This window comes from Anabrus simplex, chromosome 4, assembly GCF_040414725.1.
Source record: "Anabrus simplex isolate iqAnaSimp1 chromosome 4, ASM4041472v1, whole genome shotgun sequence".
NCBI classification, from domain to species: Eukaryota; Metazoa; Arthropoda; class Insecta; order Orthoptera; family Tettigoniidae; genus Anabrus; species Anabrus simplex.
Genome location: NC_090268.1, coordinates 120,458,076 through 120,475,811, shown reverse-complemented (window position 1 = coordinate 120,475,811; position 17,736 = coordinate 120,458,076). Strand labels below are relative to the sequence as shown.

Below are 17,736 nucleotides of genomic sequence, written 5' to 3'. Positions count from 1 at the left end.
AGCCTAACAAGATAACCCCCAGCATTTTGCCCAATTTTTGTCTCTGCTCCTTTTTAAGACTGATCACTGACAGTGCCTTTGAAACTGAATCAAATTTTCTCCCCACCTCATCTTTCTGCATGATGACTCTCAAAACCAATACTGAACAATGGACAACTTTCAATGCATGAAGAATGCAGTTTTATAGAACTTCCATTCATTATTTCCAATTAAGCCACTTTTCAAAAATCTTCACTTTCTTGAGCTCTAAGTTAGATTCTGAAAGTAAGAGGGCATATTAATAACAGTGGGATTCATTTCATAAAATACACTTACATTTGAAGAGGCAAAATATCAACAGAACAGCACTACATCAAAAGCTCCTGCCCTTACTAAAAATAGGCCAACTGCTTGAAGGTTTGTTTATTACATCATATTCTTTTCAGATTGTTTTGTTCAAGTTAACATAATAATGGAGACTTTCCACTACTTCAGATGCCACATGATATCATTTCAATATACCAGAAACTATCTTCTGTTCAAGAGTGTTTACCAAAACCAAACTATTTTGGTACACGATGAAGGCTGTTCGCTTGAATCATCAGAGCTAATGATTTACGCTAATATTTGACGCAAATTGGTATCTTACATATCAACTATTCTTTGAACTCTTTATTGTTAAAATCTTCTCAACAACATGAATTTAATTGGGTATCACCTATGCTTGCCTGTTTTGCAAAGGAGAAAGCCATATAACCTACCACACACAAACGAATATGAGGGAAAATGAAATGGCGTATGGCTTTTAGTGCCGGGAGTGTCCGAGGACAAGTTCGACTTGCCAGGTACACGTCTTTTGATCTGACTCCCGTAGGCGACCTGCGCGTCATGATGAGGATGAAATGACGAGACCATACATACACCCAGCCCCCGTGCCAGCGAAATTCCCGACCCTGCCGGAAATCGTACCCGGGACTCCTGTGACCAAAGGCCAGCATGCTAACCAACATTTAGCCATTGAGCCGGACACAATACGAGGAAATACACGTGGACATCTTATCATAAACCACTTGACCCTCTGCTAAGCCAGGCGGGACTAACACAAAAAGAGGGAATGCAAGCATAAGCTAGCTACTGCTGACTAACTTAGGCTTTAAATGAGCAGGTAAGTAGAGCAATTTGTCTGACCTTAATTAGGAATAGCATGGAAATTAACATATTTAATTTGAATTCCTAATATTAAATTAATAAACATTTGGTTCACTTAACAAATGATTCACTAACAGATTATTTAACACACTGAACACTGTGCCCGAGCAGTGCTTAGGCTTGGTTTTCTTAACTAACAAATCATCACATGCTGGAAATACGTCCGAGTCTCTTCTGGTAAACATGAATGAATTACAGTTCCACATACTGTTGCTAGATGGGAGCACTGACCCTTGCATGACAGAATACAAATGCTTGTTTTGAAGAGTAGCAAGGATGTATTCCACACACTTTGTTTCCTCACTTGTTTCTACAATGGTACCATGGCGTCTTGATTCTCTCAGTGATAGCGCAATAGAAAAAAGATTACATTTACCAATCAAGTTTTCCTCTCTCATATAAGCATAGTAATACTAACATAACAATGATAGATGTAATTATGAAAAATAATTCATTATAAACATGATTTGAAACAATAAAAAAATAAAAAAGCTCAAAATATAATTATATTGGCCCTCATTCATATTTCATTGTCAAAAATCAAACAACTAAACGAGTTCAGTGCTGAGACAATTCTAGTTTAGGATGCAAAGAGCGTAATTCATTTAGCTCAGAACGTATTGAACTTAAAAAGCCTAAAATTATGGCTAAAATGTTTAGTATACCGTAGTTAACACATTACAAATATGCCAGTGTTCAAAATGTTAAACAAAATATACAGAATACTACTAGTAATTCAGACGAGGGAACATATCTCGGCTGGCCTGAGCTTCATCCAAGAAAGAAATTTGAGATTTTATGTATACAGTGAAACCTGCCTCAACGGCCCCCTTCGCTTAGTCATCTCACTAAACAGCCATTTTTCTCTGGAACTGATTAATTTTTCCATAAAGTCTATGTTTATATCCCCTTCTTTAACCACTCACCTCACACCAAGGTCGAACACTTTTCATAAACCGACCTGAATAAAATGTGCGGTCATAACCGCTCTGAATACTCCATTCAACCTGAATGCACAACTTACCCGCCCGGAGGCCAATATCGTAAAGGAGTCAAGTCTATATAATCTGACACCATGGTTAGTCAGTTCGAGCCTCAATGTTCGAAAAAACATTTTACCATTGGAATGTCTGCCAGTGCGGTAGGAGAGGTGGTGGTATACAATTCCTAATCATTAGATTGCGTGCCAAAAGCCTGGATCCAATTCCAATCCTCTCTGAAGTGCTTGTATGCAGCGAGAGCATATGATACTGCTGATGGTCATTTGTCTGTCGTATTGGGACGTTGAGCCTTGGGCAGACTCCTTGGTGCTATTCAACAGGAGTACGCTACACGCAGACATTGGGTTCCACCTTCTCTCTTCCTCCTACCATACATCACGTCATAAATTTTGTCTCAATTCCTCTGATGAGGTTGACGTCAGGCAGGGCAACCAGTTATAAAAACTTGCTACAAAGATTCATCTCAGCTCATACTCAACCCTGTAGGGAATTGGGACAAGGGTTGGACAACATCCCACATATTTTATACTGCCTTACGGTGATTCTTCAAGGGTTTGAAGAATTGCTACGAACCACCAATACTAAATACTATGGCATGTTTAAAGATATACGAGTGACATCAAAGCAGTCTGTAAATGCTTTGCTTAAAAATACACTCTTAAGTATATCATTATGAACAGTACCCAGAAAACTGGAACTGTAAGCTGATGGTGGGGGTGGAGATGAAAAGTATCTGTATATAATAATCATTGTTTATTCAAAATATGGGGTGTGAAATGCAGGATGTATTTCCTAATAAATTTAATTTTCGACGTGTTGAAAGCCGCTGCTTCTAATTTTGACTAATCTTAGCAACCAGTGCTTCCTCAGTCCCGTAGATCCAGAGCTAAAAGTATAAAGCTCTTACCTGAAAAGTTGTTGCTTTTGTATGTCTGTCCACATAATGCATTACAGTCAATCTAGTAGAGCTGAACTATTTGTAAGTCATATGTGAAGTTCCCAAAAATTCCTCATTCTCTCAATGACCTTGCTGTAAGCCTAGATCTTATAAATTAATTCACAGAAAAAATTACAAAATAGTGAATGGAAATTTGTGCCAAATTTTTACACTAAGAAATGGTCATTTTTCAGAAAACAGAAACACTTCACTTTTTTAACCTGTCACAAGTTATAATAGAATTCAATAAATAACAGTCAATAAAATTAAAATCTCTGAAAAGAACAAGCTACGGAGGAGAAACGCGAGTTATAATGAAAAACAAAAAAGACATGGACAAGTCTTTGACTGCATACAGGTCATCCTTCACTGATGAGTTTCTTGTTAAGTAAAAAGTCAACAAGGGAAAGTAATTCTAAAAAATGTGAATAATCACAGCAGAAAAATCTCTTTTTCTTTCATTGATCATTTTCTAAAAAGAATTCTTTACCGAAGACAGGCATTATCTCCAGTTCACCCAACTCTTGTGTCAGTGTGATCAATATCAGTTAAAAATTATCCTAGCCTAAATTAATAGGCAACAGGATTTCTAAGGGAATAAGATTGCCTGAGGCACAAACACTATTTTTTTCAGTCCTGAACATGGCCCATGCGATCACCAATTATATCCTGTATTTTTCTCGCTACAACTGGAGTTGTTGGCTGCTTGGCGGGAGGACTATCACTATCTGGAATGTCATCCACTAAAAGTCTTTTTCCAATCTTCTTTGCATCTATCTGGATCATATTATTGATGGCTCGTAGATCCTGCGAACAGAGAACATATAAGTTATTAAAACAAAAAACAAAATGTGCTGTATACCGGTATTACTCTTTATTTTGTAAAACTTATTTTTAACTTCATTCAACTGCAATCATACATCATATTTTCAATGAACAACATTTTTGAAAAAAAAAAAAAAAAAAAAAACCAGTAATTTGTGGCAACAACAAGATTTTCTGGTAGCAGTGGTGGTGATTAATATCTTAAGCAGCGAAAAATTATCAACATCAGCTACCAAATAATAGGGTGATCAGACATCCTGCTTATAGAGGGAATATACCTTTTCCCAGGATGCAAAAATGTCCTGTATATATATATAAAAAAAAGAAATGTGCCTCATTTCCCTATAAAAAACTTAATTTAAAAAATGTCCTGAAATTTCCATGTAGTATCCTCTTTCTGAAAATACTTTCAATTCAAATTGTAAAGGCCATGTTAATAACAAAATGTCATTGCAAAACTGTCTTGCATGGACTTCTGTAGTAGTTTCCTATACTCTGAATACTGTTAATTCTATATTGATGTTTTGGAGCTGTCTTGTGGTTGTGCAAGGAAACAGACATGAAAAAAACGCCACGCTACCATTCACATCGATTTATATCAATACAAGTATATCTTGAAGTCTACTTGCCAACTTTCATTTACATTCATGATGCTCAGCGTGTTTGGTATTTGGTGCTGTTTGTGATATTTTGCATTTTTTCTTCAGTAATAAATAGTCTGGCTCAGTGACTAACTAGTTAGCATGCTGGCCTTTGGTCTTGAGTTCGATTCCTGCGAGGGTCAGTGACCTCCGACTAAGTTGAAGGGATTGTGGGATTTGTTACTTAAGATGTTAGGTACACCCTACCGGTCCGGAATTGTTAACATGAAGCACGAAGCTTTATACTTTGTAAACTGCATAATACAACCTATTACCTACATTGTAAATTTCTTTGACAGCAATTTCAACTGGATCCTACTTTTCGCTTCTGCACATATTCTGCGTTCCGCCTGTTGTGTCTTAAGGCAATATGGATTCTAGTGTATTCACAATTCATCATGATGACACTATTTTAATACACACATCCTAGATACACTACGTCATTAATTTTGTATTCAGTTTCGTTTCCGTAAGATTGAAGTTCACCTTGGAGCTGTCTGATATTTTAAAAACTTATTACTCTCTATAAGATGAAGATCAATTATTAGTTTCAGACACAAGGCTTTGGAATGACGTGATAATTTTAATCACTCATGTTATCACGTTTTAAAGAAGTGTTTATTGTTGTCTTTTTTTTGGATGTAATGTAATTTAGTTTTAGACTATAATAATTTTAATATTGACAAATGACTTTTTAATATGTTCACTATTGTTTAAGATCATCATTGTTTTTTTGTTAGTGGCTTTACGTCGCACCGACACAGATAGGTCTTATGGCGACGATGGGATAGGAAAGGCCTAGGAGTTGGAAGGAAACGGCCGTGGCCTAGATTAAGGTACAGCCCCGGGATTTGCCTGGTGTGAAAATGGAAAACCACGGAAAACGATCTTCAGAGCTGCCGACAGTGGGATTCGAACCCACTATCTCCCGGATGCAAGCTCACAGCCGCACGCGAACATCATTTTAAGATTAAATCAAGGCTGAAGATGCTCATTAAGTGAGCGAAACATGTCCCATAAAGAGATATAATTGTATGAAATTGTAACCACCGAAAAGTGGATAGTATTGAATAGGTGGATAATAATTTCCTATTATAATTGTTGTTAATAACAGTATTCAATACGGATTAACCATGAGGATAATGACCTGTAATTTAAAAAAAAAAGTATCGAGAGACAAAGATCTGTGTGCAGATTCAAGGAGGCAGGTCAAACTTTTTGAAACCAACAGCGGAGTCCAACAAGGAAGTTGTCTATCACCACTTCTCTTCATTACTACAATGAATGAGGTTATAAAAACAGTGAAAATGAATGATCAGACAACAAACGCACTTGTTGACTGATGACGTTATGCTATGGGGTGAGACAGAAGCAGAAGCTCAAGCTAAACTAGATCTTTACAAGAAGAATTTGAAAGAATGAGAATGATCATCAGCCAAACTAAAAACCGTCAGTTTAGTGAGGAGTCGAAATCCTGAAGCAGTCCACCTGCGAGTGCAAAATGAAGTAGACATAATCAAATACTTAGGAAGCTTCCTTTCTTCTGACAATACCATAAACCAAGAAATAGGCAATAGATTACAAGCTGCATCAAAATTCTACCACTCCGTTCGTCAATTACTTTGGGATGACTCATTTCCCCAAGCTTGCAAGCTCACACTGTACAAATTATATCTTGTACCAATTCTGGACTGGAAGCAGCAACGTTGACTAGATCTGCACAAAGTCGCCTACAGGCCACTGAAATGAAGTTCCTTCGGTCATGTCTCCAAAAGACAAGGAGAGACAAAATAAGGAATGAAAGTATTCGGCAACAACTTGGCTTGGTGGAGCGGAAAATAGATGATGATTTTTATCTTGAAAAGCCAGGAGGTACTGATACGCGAGGGGGTCTAATGCATGAGTAAATACGGTATTAATCAGAGCTTTTCAAAAACAGAAACTATGAAAGGAATGTTGTTAAGAGGCCCAGAGGGAGGCTTCGTGACAGTTGGGAAAAGCAAATTTTCAAAAACCTTGCCAAATGTGATGTAAATAGGCAGCAAAAGGTAGACCATCAGCTGTGGATGGACAGGACAAACTGAAAAAGGCTCGCGAACACCCGCACCCGGCTTGGTGGAGCGGAAAATAGATGATGATTTTTATCTTGAAAAGCCAGGAGGGATCCGATACGCGAGGAGGTCTAATGCATGAGTAAATACAGTATTAATCAGAGCTTTTCAAAAACAGAAATTTACGACTGTGGAGGTCAAATATTCCTTCATCCAAAAACCCTTATCAGCCAATAATAAACTGTACTATGTCTAAGTATTGTGCATTCCTAATTGATTGGCAGGAACAAATAATTATGTAATTGATGCAAGAGTTTCAAGAAATATTCACACTTGATTTTGAATGAATGGACAGTTTTAACAGAAAGAAAACCTTAGTTCTGTAGTAGGCAAATTAAAAAATAAAATAAAAATTAACAGAACATCAGCCAATTCTACTCATCACGCCACCTTATATTCTATACGAATAAACTGTAAATTACTTACCTTTGCCGGACTTCTACTAAAACAATAACTGAGCGGCTGTGTAGGAGAGGTGGGTATGCCTTTGTGTTCCAGAGCTCTGATAAAAACTGGATGTTTTTCAGAAATTCTTCTGCAGGGTGATAAAGGACGATTTTTTCCCAGAGGCAAGGGCGATAGAGTCAGGTTTTCAGACTGAAAAAAAGAAAACAAACTTATTTAGATGTAAACTTTAACTAAAATAAAAATCAGTTAAAACTCTTGTAGAAGATGCTATCCACAGGCCATCAGTTGAAAGGATTAGTGTATAATGAACAGACATGTTACAGCATTAAAAACTATACAGTATTTATTCTAGTATATATTAAACAAATTGAGCTTAAGAATTGGGGTATGATGTATACGTGGGAAGTTAGTAAATCAAACTATTGGAATTACATTACTTTATAAAGGTGATAAAGCCTCATGATTTCGCATAAAATATGGTATATTATTATGGTCCATAACACGATACTGATTATTAACAAAATTATTTAAAGTTTGTAGGTTTCCATTTGTAGCCAATACACTCCTCAGCCATTTCCACTCCCATTTCACTACTCAGAAAAAGAACACTAGGCCTCCTTGCAGCACTCTTCATATAATACTGTACACACATTTATTTACAGGTATACCTGACACTGTTTATTGAACATTTAACTTAGTTCTTTTAAACAAACCTATAAACTTTAACCTGCCTACCAGTAGGCCTACCCATTATTACTGCCGTTCTGAACAACTCTCCTGCTGAAATCTATGAAAAGATTTTCTTTGTAATCTTTATGCATCCTCTGGCACAGGGATATTTGCTGTCGAAGGGAGAGTCCCTTCCTGTTTTTGACAGTAGCATATATTAAATTCCATCACATTACAAATACGTGGCTCGTGGCATGACTAGTGTGCTTCTCCGAGAACTGTATCACTGGAAGTTTAAAACTTCCCGTTAAGCTGGAACACAAGTGACTGTGTCAATTGATCTTATACCTTATGTCTTGCACATAGTGTGTACTCAAACTGCAGCCAGTTCAAAAGTGTCACATTCCATCCAGCTCATTACGCCACGGAATACACTAGGATCCCAAATTACCTACTTGGCTTTCACCAAACAAGGGGAGAGAGCAACTGTAACAAAGATAAGGGAGAGGGGTGTTTATGGGAGATAGTTCAACGTTGAGCAGAGATGAGAGCAGACATGCACGCCACAGAATGTACCCCCCCCCCTTTTTTTTTGTTTTGTTAAGAAGGAAGCTATACTTTTCAGTATCGACTCAGTTTAAATGTAAGCGTAAAAGCTTTCCAGTCTGCTGAACACACCATTTCAATATAAATATTTCACTTTAACAAAAACATCACATTATTAAACAAGTGTGTATTTATTCCTTTGTTGTTTTATAATGTTCCCACACCTTCCTTGGTAGCTTCACTGCCAAACTTCACATTTTCTTCAAATGAGTAGCCTTCTTCAAGAAACGTAACAGTATTGGTCCATTTAGAGGGGGTGTGTGTGTGACCAATCAATCTGTTTTTTGAGAGTACAGGACATTCTAAACTCAAAAGGTCAGCTAAAAAGTTGAAGAAATGCTAATTTGCCCAGCAACTTGAAAAACTGCTTCAGACCACAGCAGGAAGAACAGTAAAGCACAAGGTAACTAGAATAAAAGGTAGGCTACTCCGACGGTTGAAGCTTCCATTGGCTGGAGCGCTATGACGTCACGCGATATGAACTATAGTGAGTAAGGTATACAGTCGCAGTACAGCAAGCCTGTGAGTTCTCCTGCCTGTGAAACATCTCAACCTTTCATCAAATAATAGTCTGGTTTAGTCCGATTCGATAAGTAACGGCACATCCAATAGATTTAAAAACGTGAAAATGCGTTAAATTTTGTCACATGCTGAGCAGGTAGAACATCACTATCAAATACATGACATAATACAATAAGAAATAAAATATTGCCATGCAACTCAAAATAATTTATTTCCTGATGAAGTCAATATTTATATCAAACAGCATAGGAAAATGTACATCACACTGACAGTTTTATGGAATTAAATTATTAAAACGTACATGCCAGGAGACAATTACTTGATGAACCAGCCCAAAGCTTAGCCTTCTTATTGGCATATTTTCTCAGTGCTAGCTCCTTACTCTTTGCATTAAAATGCCATATCCTAATAAATGTCCTGGTCCTTACGTAGAGACACATTATTTTGTCATGGAATACTGGAAATTTTGACTTAATAATAGAAATAAGAGTTTTCATTACGTTTTTGCATCTGGATAGTCTTACTGTGAAACGCACCAAATTAAAATTTCGAACTGGGCTATGTTTTTTAACCACTCATGACTGGGATGTGTGAGGCCCCCTTTTGAAATAACCGAGATTCAGTAACAGGTTTCTTCTCGCATGACATTGGATCACGGATACTGTACTATTTCACGAGCTTCGAAATATATTCAGAAATATAAGTTATTAGCACATAATAATGTTATTGGATTTTACGTCCCACTAACTATGTATATGAACACCTTCACCACCGGACTGAGAAAGGATCGAACCTGCCAAGCTGGCCTAAGAAGGCCAGCGCTCTACCATTTGAGTTGCTACTCAGCCCGGCTATTAGCACATAACAATAATTATAGAAATATGATTTTCACTCAGTCATTTATATCTGACACCTTTTTACCGTACGAGCTGTAATAATGGAGATATTCAAGAGTTTATTACAAAGTGTTTCAACAACCAAGCATTGCTGACGAGGAAGTATTGTTATGCCATCACAGTAGCAAACTAACTGGCTATGATGGTTGTTGTCGTTATTGTCTTTATAATATGCAAAATAATAGTAGTGTTATTTGTGTTACATCTCACTAACAATATTTACGGTTTTCTGAAACTCGAGGTGCCATAATTTTGTCCCACGGGAGTTCTTTTACGTGCCGAAAATTTATAGCGCCACATGCATTTCCATAATATGTTGACTGCATTTTAATCAGTACAGTGGTTCTACTTTAGATACTGACAACACGAACACTGTTCACGTAGTGAATCACTATAAAATTATTATGTATCCGTGATCCGATATACAGTAAATGCATAGAAAGAGACAAAAAAGTCGGTTGGCCGGTCGGTCACTTGCTTTCTTGGCTTACGCTGCGTGAACCATCAACGATAGACCACAAGTGCAAGCGTACGAATTGTAGAGCATAGAAACCTCTATAAAAAAAAAGTCCACAATGGCATATACCTATTTCCAACCAGCTGCCCTCTAGAAGCGATTTTATTCTATAATCCGCAGTAAAAAATATAACTCCTTAAAATTAAATAAATATTTCAATATTATCCTAGTGTTCCTCACAAAAATAAATTGTTTCACTTCCTCCAGTATTTTATAAGGATTACAATAACCTTGTCAGGACATTATTTGCATGAATGGTTCAGAAGTTATGACCATTTTAGACTGTAGTGGTAATACGGGTCAGCAGGACGGGCGAGCGCTGTCTCATATCACATGAAGTCACGCAGAAGGTGGCCAGGGAGAGAAACAAGTGACCGCGATGTGGGAAGAGAACCCCCCTGAGTAAAGCATACCAGTCACACAATAATCCAGAATTATTACCGACAATGAAATCAGCTAAATCCCCGTTATAATAATGGGAATGGGACGGGAAACAAAATTAATAATGTTTTCCCTCCTTTTCACATCTTTGGCACATAACAATTATACAGCGAGAAAATACTGTAAAATTTGAATATAACCAATAATGTACGTGTTTTCAAAATGGCGCCCGGTAATGACGACTTAGTGTTTTATCCTCCGAGTAAATTAACCGTAAAATGTGACGAAAAGTGTGGAAAATGTTGAAGATTAGTGAAAAATGGAATGCTGTGTGATTCATGTGATCGATGGTGGCATTATAAGTGCGGAAATTGCCCTAGAGACGTAAAAACTAATGAAAATGTTGACTGGATTTGTGAGCAGCGTGTTCGGAATGTTGTAGTTGGCGATGGCGTTGACGAAGCACCGAAAACAATCGATGAGGAATATAAAAGTGCATTAGAAATTATAAACATTCTACAAAAGGACAATGAGGTTCTTAAAGTTGAAAATCAAGAATTAAAAGAAAGACTACGATCACTAGAATTTGGGACTGACCATTCTTCGAGTGATATACCGGTACCAGTAACAAACTCGAGCACGTAGTGTCAAGTAGTTCGTGGATGGCCGGCTAAGAAGAAATCTACAACTGAATTTCCGGAAATAAACATCAGAAATAGGTTTCCTGCCCTAAATAATTTAATTCCGGAAGACAACGATCGCGCGCGTGAAACCAAATCATCGCGATCCGATGCCGTTGCCGTGCCGAGTTTAAAATTTAGGCCTAGAATTCAGATTCAAGACCCAGTTAGGCCTAAATCAGCAAAGGTAGCTGAGTTTAGTGATAGCCAAGAAGGGGAATTGCGGGAGTGATTAACGACGAGAATATACCAGCAACCGGAGAAATATATCCAGGAGCTTCTATCAGCAGTGTCCTGGAAAACGTAGAAGAAGCAACTAGGAACTTCGGGAGCGGCGATGCAGTGCTTATCATCGGTAGGACGAACGACGTAGCTCACGACGATGCCAAGAATGTAAGATCACAACTTAAACATACACTAGAGAAGCTGACCCATACTAATGTCTTTGTAGTGAACGTGCCCCACAGGCATGATTTGCGTAGAGACTCGTGTGTGAACATTGAAGTGGACAAGGTCAATACAGATATTGTTAAAATTTGTAAACATTTTTGGATTACTCAGGTTACTGAATGCAGCAGTTTTGAGAGATACTGTTATACAAAACATGGCCTCCATCTAAACAGTTCAGGTAAACGAAGGATAGCAAATTTGTTCTAGATTTTATTAATCTTACGATATGTACTGTAAAACAGGCAACTCCCTTGAGTTATAATACTGACCAGGAAAACTAGTAGAAAGAGCCAGCTGTACTTCAAGCTGGCTCAGTCAACTAGAAAATGAAACTCAGGATACCGGTAGTAAGGAATTTCAAGTTACCCAATTGCAACAGTCAAGTTTTAGGGAGGAAGGGGGTCTGAGATTGCTCTAGGTAAACTGTCAAAGTGTAGTAAATAAACAATTAAAATTTGGTACATTGATGGAATCTTATGAGACTGATGTGGTGATAGGAGTGGAATCGTGGTTGAGAGAAGGGGTGGGTAATAGAGAAGGGTACAAAGTCTATCGTAGAGACCGAGGAGATAAAAAGGGAGGGGGAGTGTTCATTCTGGTGAAGGAAACTTACTGTTCACATGAATGGTTTACTGATGAAAGGGATGAAATATTAGGGATAAAATTAGTTTGTGATAATATGAAGGAGGTGGGAATTATAGGAACATACAGGCCTGGAAGAGAGGAAAGAGACATGGAAATATTTGAGAAAATAATAGATTATACTCATAAAAACAATAATAATGATATGGTAATAATTGGGGGAGATCTAAATTTGCCGGAAGTTGAATGGAATGGAGCTGCTAGTGAAGCCCATGAACAGAAACTGGCAAATAAGTTTAATTTGAGAGGGAGGATTTACAGAAGTAGTACAAGAACCGACTCGTCTCAATAACTTACTAGATGTATTCTTGGTTAAACCATGGGAAATTGTTGATAAAACTGAGGTAATTGAAGGAATAGGAGACCATAAGGCTGTAATAATGGATGTAGGACTCGTACCAAAAAGGCTTAATAAGAGGGTTACACAAGACAAGAAATTGTGCAGAAAAACTAAAATTGATGAATTTGGGACTTACCTTAAATCACAATTCAGTTGTTGGTTAAGTGAAGGGAGTAACGTGGATACACTTTGGGCTAAATTTAAAGGAATTATTTGGGAAGGAGAGAAAAGATTTGTACCTGTTAAGAAGGGTAAAATGACCTCAGACCCTGTTTATTATACAAGGGAAATAAGAAAATTAAAAAGAAAATGTAGAATAGTAAAAAGGAAAATCAAAGAGGGTAGGGAGAGTAGAGAAACTAGAAAACAGCTAATGAGGGAACTGAATAGAGTGAAAAAGGAAGCAAAAGAGAATTATATGAATGGCATACTTCAAGACGGTAATGACCACAAAGGTAAATGGAAAAAGCTGTATTCATATATCAGGAATCAAAAAGGAAAAGGAATCCAAATTCCTACAATGGTGGGAGAAGGGGGTGAACACTATTTAACAGATACTGAGAAAGCAAACCTATTTAGTAGGGAATTCAGAGATCCAGTAGATGATTGTCAGGAGTTGGAAACCGAAACAGAAGCTAGAGAGGGAGAGACACAGAGGGAAACAAGAAGCTTCTCATTCACAAATGAAGATATTTTCAGAAATCCAACTGCTTCGGCAAGGAAAAGCAGCAGAAAGTGATCAAATTACTGGGGAGGTATTAAAGACAATGGGGTGGTACATAGTGCCTTATTTAAAATTTCTCTTTGACTATGTCATAAATAATAGTGTAATACCAAAGGAATGGAAGGAATCTAATAATACCAATTTATAAAGGAAAGGGTGATAAAAGGAAACCAGAGAACTACAGACCAATCAGCCTGACCAGTATAGTTTGTAAAATACTGGAGAGTTCAATATCAAAGTACATCAGAGAGATATGTGATGATAAAAATTGGTTCATGAGGAGCCAGTATGGATTTAGAAAGAAATTTTCTTGTGAGGCACAACTGGTGGGATTTCAGCAGGACATATCAGATCAATTGGATTCAGGTCAGTTAGATTGCATAGCCATAGATCTTTCCAAAGCCTTTGATAGAGTGGAACATGGAATATTATTATTGAAGAAATTGGAGGGAATAGGATTGGACGTAAGGGTTATACGTTGGATAAAAATATTTCTAAATTCAAGGGTTCAGAAAGTCAAAGTAGGAAATAATGTATCTCAGGAAGAGAAAGTTTGGAAGGGAATTGCACAGGGTAGTATAATCGGTCCGTTACTTTTCTTAATATACGCAAATGATTTAGGGAACAATATAACATCAAAAATAAGATTGTATGCAGATGACATAATTGTTTATAGGGAAATAAACAACATTGAGGATTGTTCAGAATTACAAAGGGACCTTGAAAGTATCCAACAATGGGTTGAAGAAAATAATATGAAGGTTAATGGAGGCAAATCAACTGTTACAACTTTTACAAACAGGAGCTTTAAAACTGAATTTGAATATACTTTGGATGAGGTAGTTATCCCAAAAGATGGCAAGTGCAAATACTTAGGTGTGAGATTTGAAAGTAATTTGCACTGGAAGGGTCATGTTGATGATATTGTTGGGAAAGCATACAGATCGTTACATGTCATAATGAGGCTACTTAAAGGACGCAACAAAGAATTAAAAGAAAAAAGTTACTTAAGTATGGTTCGTCTATTATTGGAATATGCAAACAGTGTTTGGGATCCTCACCAAGAATACCTAATAAAAGAAATAGATAGTGTGCAGAGGAAAGCAGCAAGATTTGTAACAGGGGATTTCAGGAGAAAGAGTAGTGTATCAGAAATGTTAAAGGAACTTGGGTGGGAAACTTTCAGTAAGAGAAGGGAGAAAACTAGACTTATAGGATTATATAGAGCCTATACAAGAGAAGAAGCAAGGGAAGATATCCGTGAGAGGCTTAAGTTGGAAAATAATTATATCAGCAGGACTGACCACAAATATAAAATTAGAAGGAATTTTAGCAGAAGCGATTGGGGTAAATTTTCATTCATTGGGAAGGGTGTGAAGGAGTGGAACAGTTTACCAGGGGTAGTGTTTGATCCTTTTCCAAAATCTGTACAGATATTCAAGAAGAGAATAAACAGCAACAGAGAAAATAAATGAAGTGTTAGAGGGCATTCGACCAGTGCAGGTTATTGTAAATAAAAAAATGTGTGTGAATAAATTAATTCCATCCCCTGGTCTAAGGACTTTGGACAGCCAAAGTAGGGGACTGCCTGTACGGGTGAAGTACAGTGGGGACTTCGAGGGCCCTGGGACCGCTACGGTAGCTGTGAAGGCCCTTCAGGAACTCTGAAAAGTGGTGGCAAAAGGGGCTCTGGTTAAGACGCAGCAGGTCGTTATGCTACTTAGGTTCCAGAACGGGTAAAAAAAAGTAAATAAGTAAATGCAATGTAAATATTAATCTTATACCAGTTGTATAGTATCATTTGAAGCAATTCCACATACTGTATATCAGTTGACTGTATTTGTAAGTAGTACAGGAGATATTATAATTAGAATTTTGTAAACAATATAAATTTATTAAGGATGAGCTGTGTGTTTAATAGAAAACAATGTTAGCGTAAATTGTATAATATTGTATTATAGGAAAAATTTTCTTCTCTTGTTAATTTAATATTTAGTGCTTGACAATAATGTATTTTAGTGTACCATTTGCCACCGAGGTAGACACCTCATTTGCAAATAAAGAGATTTTGATTTGATTTAAACAAGCAAAATAGATCAGCTATATAACTTCAAGTATTTATTCTATGCTATATGGTTAAATCCATCCAGTAACAAAAAGCATCTGGAATTATGTTCACTAGTATAATCTTGTTTCACACTTGTGACATTTTCCCCAATTGGACAAAAAGATTGATTGCCTTCTTACACCAGCAAAATGAAGATATCTCAGGTCAGGCCACAAAGCAATTAACCCACGAGAGGTCGCAAACAGTTTTCACCTGGGCTAAAATAATTATGAATGTGTAATGTCACAGGATTGTGCTGCATACAGTAAAACCTCGTTAATTCGAAGTCGTTGGGACTAAAAAAATCGGACTGTGAATTAACTGCCATTTCGCAATTCAGAAGTACCAACCGTCGCGGCGTTACAAAATATTCTAAGGCCCGTTACTGCATGCAGTTAACCTTGAATCACAGTTTATACCTTTCAAATGCCATGAAAAAAGAACTATTTCCAAAAGTATCCAAGAAGGTGCATTTACAGTATTCAAATAATGCACTTGGATATCTCACTGGCAAACATAACCTCACGCAACGAAAGAAAGAAAGAAAGAAAGAAAGAAAGAAAGAAAGAAAGAAAGAAAGAAAGAAAGAAAAAAAAGCACGATTCAAAGACGAGAAATCTATGCTGGCTCCCATGTGCAAGTACTTTATTCATTGAATTACTATACTGTAAGCATTTTAGATGCCTTAAAGTGCCCGATGTCCTTAAAATCGAACTTTCCTATGACTATCCTTGTACGATTTCCTGCCTTGGCACTTCTCTTGTACTTCAGAAATGTAAACACTTGCCGCGTCACAAAGTATTCTAAGACTCATTAATACATGCAATCACCTCGATTCACGGTTTAAACCTTTCAAATGCCATGGGAAAAAACTATTTCCAACATGTATCCAACAAGGTGCATTTACAATGTTCAAATAATGCACTTGGGTAAATCACTTACAAACATAACCTCATGCAGAAAATATCACACAATTCAAAGACGACGATAAATTATGCTGGTTCCCCTGTGCAAATGTATTATTTTTTGGATTTCTGTACTATTTGCATATTTAGATGCTTTGTACTGCTATGGAAAGTGACCGACGCCCATAACATTGTGGCTTATCGATCTTTCCTATGACGAGGGGATAAAGTTTCTCGCTTCCATGTGCATTGCAACGCACTACAATGACCCCCATCCCTCACACTTGTACGATTCTCCGGCTGGCACTTTCTCCATTAAAACCATATGATCGTTTGGGCTCGCATTAAAATAAAGTAATGCAGCTTTTTCTTTTTTTTTCGTCAACTGTCGGCATCGCCAGAGTTCGCGGATTCTGTTTTCCTGCACACTGCCCGTTGCGTGATATTACGGCGTTCCTTAAAAGTAGGAATACAAAAAAATTCCGATTTCATTCAACTTAGTAATCATGAAGCGCACTGTAGATCCACCGAAGTGAGTGTAAATGCGGAGAGCTACGGTACACTCCACGTTCCGGAACACGTGTTCTATTATGACGCGGATAAATTTCGAGTTGAAATTACTCTGTAACATACTACTGTTTTAAAATGTAAAGGCAGTTTCGAAATAAAAGTCTAAATTTCGGTAATGGAGCCGACATTGTACTTCAAATTACGAATTATCAATATTTCGAAGTAAACAATTTAAATAACATGCAAAACTGTATCTCATGTTTCCGGGAACGAGACCTCCTTCGAATTAGGAGGGATTTTGGATTAACCGATTTCGAATTATCGAGGTTCTACTGTATTACAAAAGTTAACAGGGACCACTTGGGGTGTCAATGCATCAGTCCTTAGATCCACAACTCTGGCTCTTTCGTACTCAGTTGCAGAAAACTGTTGTTCAACATGGTTAAACAGTGCTCACACTAAAATAACAGATGCACAGCTCAATCAAGCAATGCGCCTCATCACAGGGTGTATCCGATCTACTAACACACACTGGCTATTGGTTCTAAGTAACATTCCACCCCCACCCCTAAGAAGATCTCAGTCATTGCTGAACTTTACAAATCCAAAAATCAGGAGATTTAGATATGAAAATCAGGAGGAATCAGGAGATACAATTGGTTAAAACCGCTTACTC

The 17,736-nt window shown here is 37.3% G+C and overlaps 1 protein-coding gene across 1 annotated transcript in view; it reads right to left on the bottom strand.

Moving 5' to 3' along the window:
- Positions 1-3,098: 3,098 nt before the first annotated feature.
- Positions 3,099-17,736, bottom strand: part of LOC136872483 (retinoblastoma-like protein 1) — a 158,224-nt gene continuing 143,586 nt past the window's right edge. The window contains exons 18-19 of the mRNA XM_067146289.2: positions 7,130-7,300; positions 3,099-3,933 (exon numbers count right to left, since the gene is read on the bottom strand). Of these exons, the coding sequence (XP_067002390.2) occupies positions 3,757-3,933; positions 7,130-7,300 (348 nt within the window). The 3' untranslated portion in view covers positions 3,099-3,756. The remainder of the gene's footprint in view (positions 3,934-7,129; positions 7,301-17,736) is intronic.